Source organism: Bubalus kerabau, chromosome 2 (assembly GCF_029407905.1).
Source record: "Bubalus kerabau isolate K-KA32 ecotype Philippines breed swamp buffalo chromosome 2, PCC_UOA_SB_1v2, whole genome shotgun sequence".
Taxonomy (NCBI): domain Eukaryota; kingdom Metazoa; phylum Chordata; class Mammalia; order Artiodactyla; family Bovidae; genus Bubalus; species Bubalus kerabau.
The window spans coordinates 172,990,731-173,005,421 of record NC_073625.1 but is presented as its reverse complement, the minus strand read 5'-3'; the positions used below and the strand labels follow the sequence as shown (position 1 = coordinate 173,005,421).

Genomic DNA, 14,691 nt, shown 5'->3' with positions numbered 1-14,691 from the left:
AGATGTCTCCTGACCCACATCACTGGAGGACAAGAGAGATGGGAACTGTCTCAGTTGTAGAAAAGAAATAGTGCATTCTTTCAGTTCCATAAATGGCCCATGCTCCTCTCTCCTCAGGGCCTTCTTCACTGGTCCTCTCTGCTTGGGCTGCTCCTTGACCAGCTGCCTCCCCCATTTGTCCAATCACTCTTGTTTGTCCTTCAGGGCTCAGCTGAAATATCACTTCTTTAAAGAAGCCTTCTGAGTCCCCATACCAGACAAAGCCCTCCCTTTAGAAAAGGATCATTGATTCTATTTATACTTCTCCTTCCTGGTATTTAACACTATTTTTTGGTTGTTTTTTTACCCAATTATGCATTTAATACACATCTTACTTGCTAGACTATGACCTTCATGAAGGCCAGAAGTATCTGTCTTACTCCCAGGTGTCTCCTAGCATGGAGTTCCGGGCTTGTACTTAGCACTCAATTACCTGTTAAGGGAATAAAAGCTGGAAGACATAAACATATTTCTAAGATTGAGATACCAAAATAGAACAAAGAGAGAAGGGGAGCAGAGATGGACCAGATGAAAAAGAAAAAGAGATGATCCCACAGGGACTCAAATGGGGCCGTTAACATAGGGAGTAAGGGGGAGAAGTGAGAGAGAACCAGCCTGTGTAAAAAGATTAAGAAAATAAATCTAAAAAATGAAGATGGAACTGGCTTAGAAGAGCTTTTACACCTAAGCCTGAAGTGTTCAACCCAGAAAAGGGTTTGAAGGAAGCCACCATTCAGAGTGGAAAAAATCAAGAACATCACACAAAGACACAAAGGCTCAGAATACACATCTCCAAGGAAATGACCAGGTTAATTAAGCTCTGATACACTGCATTTCTCCTGAATATAATTCAGTTATTTTTCTGAATTAATTAATTGTAATTAATAATTATATAATTATTTACATATATTTATATTGTATTGTATTGTACATTGTTATAATTCATTTTACATCATTAATTATAATTAATTAATATAATTCAATTATTAATTCACAAATATCACAGTGAATTCTCAGAATAGAAAGAGATATATTAAAATAAAGGTCAACTTTTTGCATGAATTTCAGACAGGTATACACCAATAATTCAATAAATACCACTGTGTAGTTCTTTAATAATAAAAATTTTAAAGTAAATAATTCAACTCTGAATTCTCTCTCTCTTCAATCAGACCAATGGTTTCTTGTTTCCTGCCAGAGATGGGACGGGCCTTTGGGGGGCTCCTTATGCCTCCACTGGAAACACATCACTTTTCTAGGTCAGGGCCATTTAGTTCCATCTCCCAGAAAATAGTCTTCATCATTTGAGAGTCACAGTGACTGAGCCTCAAGCCAGCAAAGCAGTGGAAATGATTTCCACTGGTAATGTGCACATGGTGTCGTAAGGAACTAGGGAATGGTTTTTTTTTAAATGAGGAATGTGAAGTCATTCTGCTTTTCCTTTGCATCTTTTAGGAAGGAGCAAAATTAATAAAAGGAACAACTAAATAAGAAAAAATATTGATATGTAACCTATATTTTCTATTTCTTTTTTGCTTGTTTTTTTGGTCGCACTGTGCAGCTTGTGGGTTCTTAGTTCCCTAACCAGGAATTGGATCCTCACCCTCGGCAGTGCGGGTGCAGAGGCTTGACTACTGGACCTCCAGGGAATTTCCCATATTTTCTGTTTCTGATAATTCTGAGTTGACTTAAAAACACGTGTCCAAAAATTGAAAGTAGTACATTTAAAGAAGAGATTTTAAGTGATAAAAACTTTTCAAGTAAACATTTGCTTTTTGGTAGCAAATATCTTAAGCTTATAATGCAAGTTCAGGTTTATAGAGAAAGAGAAAGAAAGAAAGGAGGAAGCAGAGATTGGTATTTTCCTCCAGACTGTATGTTTTCTGCCAACAGAACTATTTTTGTCTTTAAACAAAATCAGCTTAGTTCAAATCAGCAAAGTAAAAAACCAGACTCTCTCAAAATGTAATCATCAGAGATAGCTATTGTTAATACTTAGGTATGTAGCATTACATAGTGCATGTATTAAATATGGTTATGTAATACACAGGCTGTTCATTGTTCACAATAGCCAAAAAGCAGAAACCACCCAGATGCCCATCAACTGATGAGTGGATAAACTGTGGCACATGCATATAATGGAAAATTATTCAGCAATAAAAAGAAATGAAGTAATGATACATGCTAAAATATGGGTGAGTGAAAGAAGCCAGTTAGACCACATATTGTTTGATTCCATCCATATGAAATTTCCAGAATACACAAATCTATTGATACAGAAAGTAGATTAACAGTAGCTTAGGGCTGAGGGGGTGGGGTGTGAAATGGGAAATCACCACCAATGGATATGGGGGTTTCTTTTAGAGAGAACAAAAAAATTCTAAATTTAGATTGTGGTGTGGACATAAAGATCAGACTTGCGGTTGCCAAGAGGGAGCAGGGGAAAAGAGAGAGAAGGCTGGGAATTTGGAGTTGGTAGATGTAAGCTATTACATTTAGAATGGATAAACAACAAGGTCTACTGTAGCACAGGGAACTAGATCCAATCTCCTGAGATAAACCACAATGGAAAAGAATATTAAAAGAAGAATGTATACATGTGTAAAATGAGGTCACTCTGCTGTGACTAGCCCACAGACTGGCACAACAATGTAAATCAACTATACTTCAATCCCACCAGGCTCCTCTGTCCATGGAATTATCCAGGCAAGAATATTGGAGTAGGTTGCCATTTCCTTCTCCAGGGGATTTTCCCAACCCAGGGATCGAACCTACATCTCCTGCATTGGCAAGGGGATTCTTTACCACTGAGCCACCAGTATACTCCAATATAAAATAAAATTAAAAAAAAAAGAGGCTGATAGAACCAGGGCCATACTCTTATGCATAACACTGCATAGCCCCTCCATAGTAGGTTTTCTCTCATACATGACTCTATTCATGACACTGAGACTATTATAAAGGCAATTTAAACTATTCTAAACAAAGAAATCAAAGACTTCTGAGCAGCCAGTGAAAAACAGGAGCATATTTTAAGTGGATGGAAGAAGAATAAAAGGAGGGCTCTCTAGGGAAAGCCAGGACAGGTCACAACTGGAAGGGAGAGCAGGTTTCTAGAGATCACTTAAGTCCAACTTTGCAGACTCAGAATTTTGATTAGACACAGTCACAGACCAACTAGAAAGTGAAGAACAAAGATGAAAGACAATGAATGCATCACAAAATAGTGGCTCTATCCGTGGAATTCTCCAGGCAAGAATATTAGAGCAGGTGACCATTTCCTTCTCCAGGGGATATTCCCAACCCAGGGATCAAACCTGGGTCTCCTGCATTGCAGACAGATTCTTTACCATTTGAGCCATCAGGGAGGCCCATATTTTCTTCTAGCATGTGTCATTTTATTTTGAGTTTCATTCAAACAATCCATTCATTCCCTGCTGATTAGCTTATGTGGTTGTCTTGAGTTAGGGCTGGCCTATCTACGAAAGCCATTTAGAAGATAACTTACCTAACTGTTGAGCCCACTCTATGGCAGTGCCCGTATCTCCCGCATTGCTTTCAGCTAAGCACACCACTTCTTGCCCGATCTTCCACCCAATTAATGGATAAAAGCCTTAAAAACAAATAAGTCACATAATAAAGAGTGACTTCATTACAGAGGTATCTGCAGTGGAGCAATCTGATTATCTCAAAAACTAGCAACATGCCTATGGGGTCAGACTGCGTAAGTTCAAATCCCCGCCCTGTCTCATTTTCTAGGTGTGGTTTTACAAGTTTCCAACTTCTTAGTTTCAGTTTCCTTGACTGTAAAACGGCCTACCTCAGAGAGCTCCTGTGAGAATAAACGGAGTTAATACAGAAAAAGAATTAGTGCCTGGCATAGAGTATGAACAATAAATATTAGCTTTTATCAGCTACAAGCATATCTATGTCTCTAGAAACACAGAAACAATATTTTAATTGAGAAAGTAATGGTTATTACAAGATTTGTTTGTTAGAGAACTAACCATGTTATTGCATTTATCTGCAGTTTCTAAATAAGGTTTCTAAACAGAAACAATGATCATTTTCCTTTATTTTTTCACTTAATTTTTATAAAGATCATTTTTCTAGCTTTCGTTTTCCTAATTAAGGGGAAATGAAGAACAGTAGGCAGGATGAAAGACAAGAACAAGATTTTAAAATCCACCTCTAAGTAACCATGTTAAAGGAGCAGGGCTCAGACTAAAAGCCCCAAGCTCTCCCGAGTGTAGTTACACAATCTAAATTTCTTGGATTCTGCATGCCAGGATTTCTTCAATTAGGCAGAACAAATTCTTAGCAGTTGTTATTAAAAGTCTAAATATACAGGACTTCCCACTCCAGGATTCTTGCCTAAAGAATTCCATGGACAGAAGAGCCTAGCGGGCTACAGCCCATAGGGTCACAAAGAGTCGGACATGACTGAGTAACTAACACACTCCCTGGTGGTCCAGTGGTTAAGACTCCATGGTTTCACCACAGGGGCTAGGGCTTCCACCCCTGGTCAGGGAACTATTAATAAGATCCCACATGCCATACTGTGAGCCAAAAAATAAATGAGAATGAAACCCTGAATACACATGCATCACTAGCTGAGAAGTACCAACCCCGAAAATATTCACAGAAAGAATAAATCCCAACACATGAAAGAAATTTTAGAGACCTAGAAAGATGATTTAAATAAATACAACAAGTGTTAAAGGTAAATCTTTGAAAAGCTGACCAAAATATCCTAATCTTTCTGAATTTTTCCATAGAATCCTGGTTATTTTTTAGTGCTTTTAATTTAAAGAATAAAAGCAAGTGGGTATTGACTATCTCTAAGAAGAATAATGAAAAATATTAGAGAATATCCTTAATATAAAATAGGAAAGTAGTGTCACAAAAGTTAAGTGAGTGAAAAAAAAAAGATATTTCATTAACAAATAGGATAAATTCTAACTCCTTACCTCCAACACTCTGTTGAGGGTTATTTCCAGTATTAATATCTAAAAACGTCCCAGTTCCCATGGTTAACTTCACATCTCCTGTCTGAAAGCAGCATTCTCCAAACATGGCTGATTGCTGGTCAGCGACCTGCCAAAGACAAACAAATATAAAGTCTTTATGCCTTTAGCAGTGTTCCATTTCACTGTATCCCACTGTCTTACTCACTATAGTCTCATGGTTCAATACTTTCTTTCCTTTTTTTCTTTTTCCTTTAAACAAACTCCCTGGTGAGAACATAGCAACAACTATATAACAGGGGTCTCTCTAGGACTATAACATTATGTGGAAAACTAACATGTCTCGGGAATTTTTAGTGGGCAATCTACTTGACCACTTGAAGAATCATAAGAATAATCTTAATAACAAAAGTCAGAATAAAATTTGTGCAGAAAAAAACAGCTAAGGTTCGTTATTTGCAACTTGCAAGCACCTTCATTCATTAGTCAAAATAACAGACCACACAAATTTCCCTTTTAAGAAGTAGCATAGGTGTGGCTCAGAGGTTAAATCGTCTGCCTGGAATGTGGGAGACCCGGGTTTGATCCCTGGGTCGGGACAACTCCCTGGAGAAGGCAATGGCACCCCACTCCAGTACTCTTGCCTGGAGAATCCCATGGACGGAGGAGCCTGGTAGGCTACAGTCCATGGGGTTGCAAAGAGTCGGACACGACTGGGTGACTTCACTTTCACTTTCATAGGCGAATAAGTAGATGTAGGTTAAAACCATATATTTCCCAACCATACATTTTTGTTAAAAAGAAAAATTATAACTTTTTTTTTTTTTGGCCACAACACATGGCTTGTGGGATCTCAGTCCCCCGATCGGGAATTGAACTCTAGCCATGACAGTGAAAGTGTCAAATCCTAACTACCAGACCACCAGGGAACTCCCTATAACATTTGCTAATGTAACACATGTAGATATATTTAATATATATACACCACAATATTTTAAGAACCAAAACTCACCTGAAAAATGCTTTCTCACTAATCAATAAGTTTTCTGCTGCTGCTGCTGCTGCTAAGTCACTTCAGTCGTGTCCGACTCTGTGCGACCCCAGAGATGGGCAGCCTACCAGGCTCTTCTGTCCCTGGGATTCTCCAGGCAAGAACACTGGAGTGGGTTGCCATTTCCTTCTCCAATGCATGAGAGTGAAAAGTGAAAGGGAAGTCACTCAGTAGTGTCCGACTCTTCGCAATCCCATGGACTGCAGCCCACCAGGCTCCTCCGTCCATGGGATTTTCCAAGCAAGAGTACTGGAGTGGGGTACCATTGCCTTCTCCGAATAAGTTTAATAATCATACCTTAATCTAAACCTGAGCCTACTCTGAGTTGAATAAGACTGATCTTCTCCAGGAATTTGTAATTTGAGAATTAAATTCCCCTCCCCTCACTTGACTCCTCCACCTACTGGAGTGATTGTCTATGTAGGGTCAGATGTTCTACACCTCCTTCTTAAGCTGTTACAGGAAATTAAAAGCAAGGCCTCAGTTTCTATAGTCAAGAAAGAAACCTCAGGGGCATTCCTGGTGGTCCAGTGGCTAAGACTCTGTGCTCGCAATGCAGGGGGCCTGGGTTTGATCCCTGGTCAGGAAACTAGATCCCACATGTTGCAACTAAGAGTTCACATGCCACAGCTAAAGATCCCGCATGTATCAACTAAGACCTGGCACAGCCAAATTAAGTAACTAATTACTAAAGGAAACAAAGAAACCTCAAAAACCAGAAACAGCTAATTTTTCACTCATCCACAGATTCTTTACCGTCTCAGTAGACAAAGGATTTTATAAAATGTAAATACACTTTAAAAAATAATAAAAAATAAAATGCAAATATTTGTCTTCTTTAATTGCCCTCTCACAGTTTCTCATTATATTAATATAAATTAAGCATTGGCCCTATCACTGCTTCCTGTCTCAGAGTATCAAATATAAACCACGTATTACTCAGATGACAACATTTTTTAAAAATTTAACATAGTCCTTTTCTGAAAAACAACATATAGAGAAGTCAGAAAAAGTTATAAAGAATTTCCATGATAGAACACTAGCCCATTGGTGCCCTTTCCAGAAAACAGAGAATCCTTCTGATTATATTCAGGGCCCTTTAACTTAAAAAGAAAAAACACACTCTATTCTGCATGGACGTTTGTGTTTCTTAAACTAAACCTAACTATTCACAGATATTCATTTAGTTTATATACAATACAAGGAAAAGTCCTCAAGTTTTCCACTTACCAAGGCCACTATTGGTATACGCACACCAAATATCTCTTCATCCACTGATCCAAAATTGTAGCTTCAAATAAAATTGATTAAAAAGTAAGCTATAGCTCTAGAAATATTAAGTCTAAAATTTAACATAGCTCCAAAAGTTACATAATGAACATACAAGCACCTTGGAGGTGTAATAGTGATAAAATAATTTTCCCCCCAAAGGCGAGGTGAATTCAGGGACAATTTTGCTGGTTTCTATATCTGATTTTCATTATTACCTCGTATCCTTCACAGGAGGCAGGAGAGAGAGCGGGATTGAAAGCAGGGAGGTAATGATCTTGCTCCAACACATCTGGGCATAAAAATATGTCATCAAAATCCTAGCTAAATTATACAAAAATTGGTGATTCAAAAAGAAGGGGAAAAAACTTTACCTCATATGGGTCAAAAAGTCCAGTTGTGCTGGCATTTGAAAAATCTGTGGCAAATTCAGAACCTAAATTTATATTGGAAATGATCTATTTATTATCAGGTAGTGTCAATCTACACCCATATCCTTATCAGTCTCAACCTTGCCTGCTCTCAAATTCATTCAAAATGTGCATTTCCAGTGCAAAGTCTCCAAAGCAACTTCCTGTTTAATGCTTTTAGGCATATTGTCACATCATGATTCCCAGTTTAAAGATGAGGAAAGGGGCTCTGAGAAGCAATGTGATTACCCACAGCTATATATACTCTAGGTATAGTTGCAAAGAAGCAGATTCAGTATTGAACTCAAGTCTTACCACTCTCAAGCATAAGACTTCTCTCAGTCTTATGTTTGAGGTGTCATCACAATTTAAAAATCACTCTTGTCTTAGAAAATACCTGAAATTAATCTAGCTTTACTATAACAGGAAGTTATTAGGGTCCCAGAAAAAACAGGATGTCTGGGATATGGGGGGAAAAGTTTAAAACTTTCGCTTCTTTAAGATGAATGATTTCTATCAGTCAAATTCCAGTTACCTGAGCAGATCTATCAGATCACCTTTACCTTTTGTGAGCTTATGTAACAACCAGGTATCAACAGTCCCAAAGCAGCAATTTTCTTCTTCCACTGCCTTTCGCACCTTGAAAACACAACAGCACATGATCAGTTCAAAGGGGATAAATTATTAAGTGCATGATCAAGTGCCAATCACTAAACACAGTATCATCCCATTTTTTATAAAAATTTATATATAGAGAAATAATTTCTAGAATTTACTCAACAATTCTAAGCAATTACTATAGAGTACAAAAGGCTTTAGTTTTACATGGAGCATGCTTATTTTTGTGATTAAAAAAAAGTGTATCTATTTTTTAGTTTACATATACTAATATGTCTAAATATAGAAAGTTTAAAATGGGATATAGCACAATAAAGCTCACAGGTCAAATCAAAACAGTTGCCTGTTTCTGTATCACACGTTAAGAATGCTTTTGTAATTTTATAATGGTTAAAAGAACAAAAAGAATACTTTGTAACGCACGAAACATGAAATTCAACTTTTCATTTCCTTAAAGTTTTACTCAACACAGAGAGCACAGCCACGCTCATTTCTTTCTGTATTATTTATGGCTACTTTCATGCTACCGTGGTGGACTAGTTGCGAGGGAGTCCTCATGACCTCTGAAAGCCTAAAATATTACTTACTTGGCACATCACAGAAGAAATCTGCCAAAGCAAAAAAAGAATCAAAACCTCCTTCGACTAGCTAACAGAAACTGCCAAGCTTGTAAAGATATCGTTAACTTACTGGAAAACAATTCCCCAAATCCTACTTGGTCATCTCCCCAACTCTTATTTGTCCTTTAAGACTAGCGTTTCCTAGATATGCCCAACCCAGCATCCAAGGACATCTACCATACAGGCACTATCTCACAACATCATTCATTCCCTAAGCTCCTTAAGAGCAGGAACTAGATTACATTTATAACTCCAACACCTAGGGACATCCCTTATCCCTTTCAAATAACAGATGTTAAAAAAAAAAAAAAAAAAAAAAAAACTTGTTAAATGAGGTAAAAAAAAACAGCAAATGCACATATTTAAGAATGAATTATATTTTAATAGTAGAAGGGATCAATGAAAGAAGATGAATGGCATAAGTTTTAAAAAGAGAAGTCACCTGTAGATTTCTTATAACAAGTATTTTGAAGAGTCAAGTGTTATACCACTTAAATATGGAGTGTGTACACACGTGCTAAGCTGCTTCAGTTGTGTCCAACTCTTTGCAATCCCTTGAACTGTAGCCCCCCAGGTTCTTCTGTCCATGGGATTCTTCAGGCAAGAATATGGAGTGGGTTGCCATGCCTTCCTTCAGGGGATCTTCCAGACTCAGTGACTGAACCTGTATCTCCTGAGACTCCTATACTGCGGGTGGATTCTTTACCGCTGAGCCACTGAGGAAGCCCTAAATATGGAATACTTTAAGTAAAATAATGATATTTGAAACTTTCTAAATTTAGAAATTGTGATTCTATAATTTGTTTCAAATTAGACAAAGGTTCATCTGCATCTTTCTTTTTTGCCATGCCATGTGTCATGATCCTAGTTCCCTGACCAGGGACTGAATCTGTGCCCCTGGCATTGGGAGTGCAGTGTTAACCACTGGACCAACAGGCAGGTCCCCAAAGGTTAATCTGTATTTCAGCGAGTAGCAACAATGCCCACCAGGTAGCAAACTCACCTGTTCATTTAAAAACTACTTCAGGGCCAGCCCGTCTGATAGGCAGTAGGCCCTCATGAGGTTAGCGAGGGAGAGAGTAGTATCAGGGCTTCCTAACGCAGGAGGACCAAGAGCAATCCTCTTCACATTGGGTTAAGACTCCAAATGACTCTACTCTAGGAGTAGGGGTAAACTAAAAGTTTCTTACAGGAACTCCATCTCAGCTTTGAATCATTTCAATCAAGCTGGATTTAGAAAAGGCAGAGGAACCAGAGATCAAATTGCCAACACCTGCTGGATCACAGAAAAAGCAAGAGAATTCCAGAAAAATATACACTTATGCTTCATTGACTACGCTAAAGCCTTTGACTGTGTGGATCACAACAAACTGTGGAAAATTCTTAAAGAGATGAGAATACCAGACCACCTTATCTGCTTCCTGAGAAACATGTGTGCAGGTCAAGAAGCAACAGTTAGAACCAGACGTGAAACAATGGACTGCTTTAAAATTGGGAAAGGAGTATGTCTAGGCTGTATATTGTCACCCTGCAATCAAACCAGTCAATCCTAAAGGAAATCAACCCTGATATTCATCCAAAGGACTGATGCTGAAGCTAATTGGCCATCTGATGTGAAGAGCTGATTCACTGGAAAAGACCCTGATGCTGGGAAAGACTGAAGGCGGAAGGAAAAGGGGCAACGGAGGCTAAGATAGTTGGATGGCATCACCTACTCAATGGACATGAGTGTGAGCAAACTCTGGGAGATGGTGAAGGACAGGGAAGCCTGGCGTACTGCGGCCCATGGCATCACAAGGAGTCAGACATGACTTAGTAACTGAATAACGACAACAAAGTAATCGGGCATATGAGGAAACAAGAGAACATTGTGGCGGGGGTGGCTGGTGAGAGTGGGAAGGAGAAAAGAGATAATCCACGCTACGCTATGCTATGCTAAGTCACTTCAGTCGTGTCTGACTCTGTGTGACCCCACAGATGGCAGCCCACCAGGCTCCCCTGTCCCTGGGATTCTCCAGCAATGGAGTGGGTTGCCATTTCCTTCTCCAATGCATGAAAGTGAAAAGTGAAAGTGAAGTCGCTCAGTCGTGTCGGACTCTTAGAGACCCCATAGACTGCAACCTTTCAGGCTCCTCCATCCATGGGATTTTCCAGGCAAGAGTACTGGAGTGGGGTGCCATTGCCTTCTCCGAGACAATCCATAGGAGTTACAAATACTAGTCATGGATTTTAAAATAACATGCTGATTTGAGGCATGGGGGTGGAAAGATATTCTAAAACTTAAAAACTAAGAACTTAATGGTTGGGTTTTAATAACAGTGTATTAGAAACAAAGAGATAATAAAAGAGTTGGAAGACCGGTTAGATGAAAATACCCAAAATAAGGCCCATAGAGACCAAAGGATGGAAAATATGTAATAAAGAGTGGGAGTCAAAAAGGATTTAGTCAAAAGATCTAACATACATGTAAGCAGATTTTCAGAAGGAGAATGGAGCAGAAATTTATACTTGAAGATAATAGTTGATATTATCAGTTTTCCAAATCAACAAGATATCAAGCAATGAATTTAAAACTTCCTACAAGGCCCAAGCTTCCCAGGTGGCACTAGTGGTAAAGGACCCGTCTGCCAATGCAGGAGATGTAAGAGACATGAGTTCAAGCCCTGGGTTGGGAAGATCCCTTGGAGAAGGGAATGGCAACCCACTTCAGTAGTCTTGCCTGGAGAATCCCATGGACAGAGGAGCCTGGCAGGCTATAGTCCATGGGGTTGCACATGGTCGGATACGACTGAAGCAACTTAGCGTGCATGCATGCATGAGGCCCAAGCAGGTTGTCACACTGAGATAAGTGCAGAAAATGTGCTTAATAAAGTCAACATCCATACATAACAAAATATCTTAGCAAACAGGAAAAGGAGAGTATTTCCTTAAATTTGATAAAGAATATCTAAAGAAAACCTATCATAGATTCATACTAAATGGTGAAATGTTGAAAGCTTTTGTTTCAAGATCAGGATGAGAAAAGGATCTTTGCAGTCATCCTTTCTAGTCAATATATATCCTGCAGGTCCTTATCAACATAAAGAATAAGAAATAAAAGTAGAGTCATATTTCTGTATCACATGTTATTAGGAAATTATAAATTAAACCAATGAGATACTACTTCACAACTATTGTGTGTTAGTCACTCAGTCATGTCCAACCCTTTGCGACCCCATAGACTGTGAAAGTGAAAGTGAATTCTCTCAGTCGTGTCCGACTCCTTGTTGTCCCATGGATTGTAGCCTACCAGGCTCCTCTGTCCATGGAATTCTCCAGGCAAGAGTGCTGGAGTGGGTTGCCATTTCCTTCTCCAGGGGATCTTCCCAACCCAGGGATTGAACCCAGGCCTCCCACATTGCAGGCAGATGCTTTACCATCTATGCCACCAGGGAAGCCCATGGACTGTAGCCCACCAGATTCCTCTGTCATGGGATTCTCCAGGAAAAGAATAGTGGAGTGGGTTGCCATTTCCTTCTCCACTTCACAACCTCACAACTATTAGAAGAGCTAAAATCCAAAGTACTGACATCAAATGTTAGTAAGGATACGAAGCAACTCTCATTCATCGTTGGGATGAATGCAAAATGGTAGATCCACTTCGGAAGACAATTTGGCAGTTTCTTAACAAATTTAAAACATACTCTTACCTTATCATCCAGCAATTGCATACCTAGGTATTTACCCAAATGAGGTGAAAATTTATGTTCATATAAAATCTGCACAGTGAAACCACTGTGAATAATACTGTAATTGTAGATATATCACATTAATAATACTTTATAATAATGTGTCACTATTGATTAATCAATTGTAACAAATGCAGCATATTAATAACAGGAAAACTGTATTGGGGGAATATGGAAACTGTACTTTTGCTCAAGGTTTCTGTAAACCTAAAACTCCTCTAAAATTAAAATTTACTAATTTCTTAATGGACAAATGATTTATTCAGCTTGCATATATCTTCTTGAGTCAGTCTGGGTAGTTTGTGCAATTTCTAAGAAATTTCCCCTTTTATTTAAGTTATCTAATTTGCTGGCATATGCTTGTTCATAGTATTGTCTAATGCTTTTAACTTCAGTGAAGCTGGAATTAATATTAACTTTTTCATTCATAATTTTAGTTATCTGGATCTTCTTTTTGTTTTTTCTTTTTCTTTGTCAGTCTAGCTAATCTTTTCAAACCCACTTTTGATTCTGTTGATTTTTTCAACTGTTTTTCTATTCTTTATTTCAACAGTTTTCACTCTAGTCTTCATATTACTTTCCTTCTGCTTGTCTGGGTTTTTAGTTTGCTCATTTTTTCCCCAGTGTCTTAAGATAGAATATTAGATTTGTTTTAACATAGTCTCTCTATGTAATATAGTCTTAATCTATATTTCCTTGTAAACACTATTCTTGCTACCTCACATTTTGGTATACTGTGTTTTCATTCATTTTCATTCACCTCAAAATATGTTCTAATTTCTCTTGAGATTTCTTTTTTTAACCGATTATTTAAATTGCTTTGTTTAATTTCCACATAGTTTTGAACTTCCCAACTTTCTATCAATTATTTCAAATTTCATTCCTTTGTAGTCATAGAAATACTTTGTATAATTTCAGCCCTTTTAAATGTATTGAGACTGTATTATGGTACAGAATATAGTCTATCCTAGAGAAGCTTCCATACACACTTAAGAAGGATATGTATCCTGTTGTTATTAGCTTTCTATAAAAGTCTATTAGGTCCAGATAGTTTGTGCTATTGTTCAAGTTTTCTGTTTCCTTATTGATCTTCTCTCCAGCTGTTCTACCAATTATTGAAGTGGGGTACTGACATCTCCAACTACCACTGATGAATTGTTTATTTGCACTTTTGGTTCTGCCAATTTTTGTTTCCTGTATTTTAGAACACTGTTATTAGATGGATACAAGTTTGTAATTGTTGTGTATTTCTGATGGATTGACTTATTATTATAAAATGTTCTTCTTTATCTTTAGTAAAACTTTTGTTTGTTTTTAAAGTCTGTTTTATCTAATATTAGCATAGTCACTTAGCTTGTGGTTGCTGTTTGCATGGACATCTTTTCTATCCATTGACTTTTTAAAAAAATATTTCACTGAGGTATAGCTGATTCACACTGTTGTATAAATTTCTGCTACATAGCAGAATGATTCAATTATATATATGTATATATATTCTTTTTCGTATTTTTTCCATTATAGTTTATCACAGAATATTGATTGTAGCTCTGTGTGCTACAGAGTAAGTCCTTGTCATCCTATGTATTCTAATTTGCACCAGCTGATCTCAGACTCTCAATCATTCCCTCAACAACTCCCTCTCCCCCTTGGCAATCACAAGTCTGTCTTCTGTATGTCTGTGAGTCTGTTCTGTATAGTAGATTCCATCCATTTACTCGTTTATTTAAGTGTCATTTTGGCTCATTTACTAGCCTTTTGCATTTTCTTTTTTTGGGAGGGGCATGCTGATCAGGGACTGAACCTGGGCCCCAGAAGTGAAAGCCCAGAACTCTCCCTCTAGACCACAAGGGAACTCCCCATTTAATCTTAACTGATCTGTTTTTTTGGTCTAAAGTATGTCTCCTGTAAGATAGCACACAGTTTGATTTCATTTTTTTAATCTAGTCTAAAATCACAATGAAATATCACCACCTATCCACCAAAATGGCT

The 14,691-nt window shown here is 37.9% G+C and overlaps 1 protein-coding gene across 7 annotated transcripts in view; it reads right to left on the bottom strand.

Moving 5' to 3' along the window:
- The window catches only part of GK5 (glycerol kinase 5), a 77,986-nt gene that overhangs the window by 20,849 nt on the left and 42,446 nt on the right, over positions 1–14,691 (bottom strand). For 6 of the 7 annotated variants that reach the window (XR_008710736.1, XM_055569460.1, XM_055569461.1 and 3 more), the window contains 6 exons: positions 8,300–8,375; positions 7,701–7,762; positions 7,545–7,618; positions 7,288–7,348; positions 5,010–5,136; positions 3,548–3,652 (listed from right to left, as the gene is read on the bottom strand). Coding sequence is in view for 6 of the 7 variants with exons in the window: in XM_055569460.1 (XP_055425435.1) it covers positions 3,548–3,652; positions 5,010–5,136; positions 7,288–7,348; positions 7,545–7,618; positions 7,701–7,762; positions 8,300–8,375 (505 nt within the window). In the remaining variant the exon portion in view is untranslated. The remainder of the gene's footprint in view (positions 1–3,547; positions 3,653–5,009; positions 5,137–7,287; positions 7,349–7,544; positions 7,619–7,700; positions 7,763–8,299; positions 8,376–14,691) is intronic. The other variant, XM_055569462.1, reaches the window with a different exon arrangement.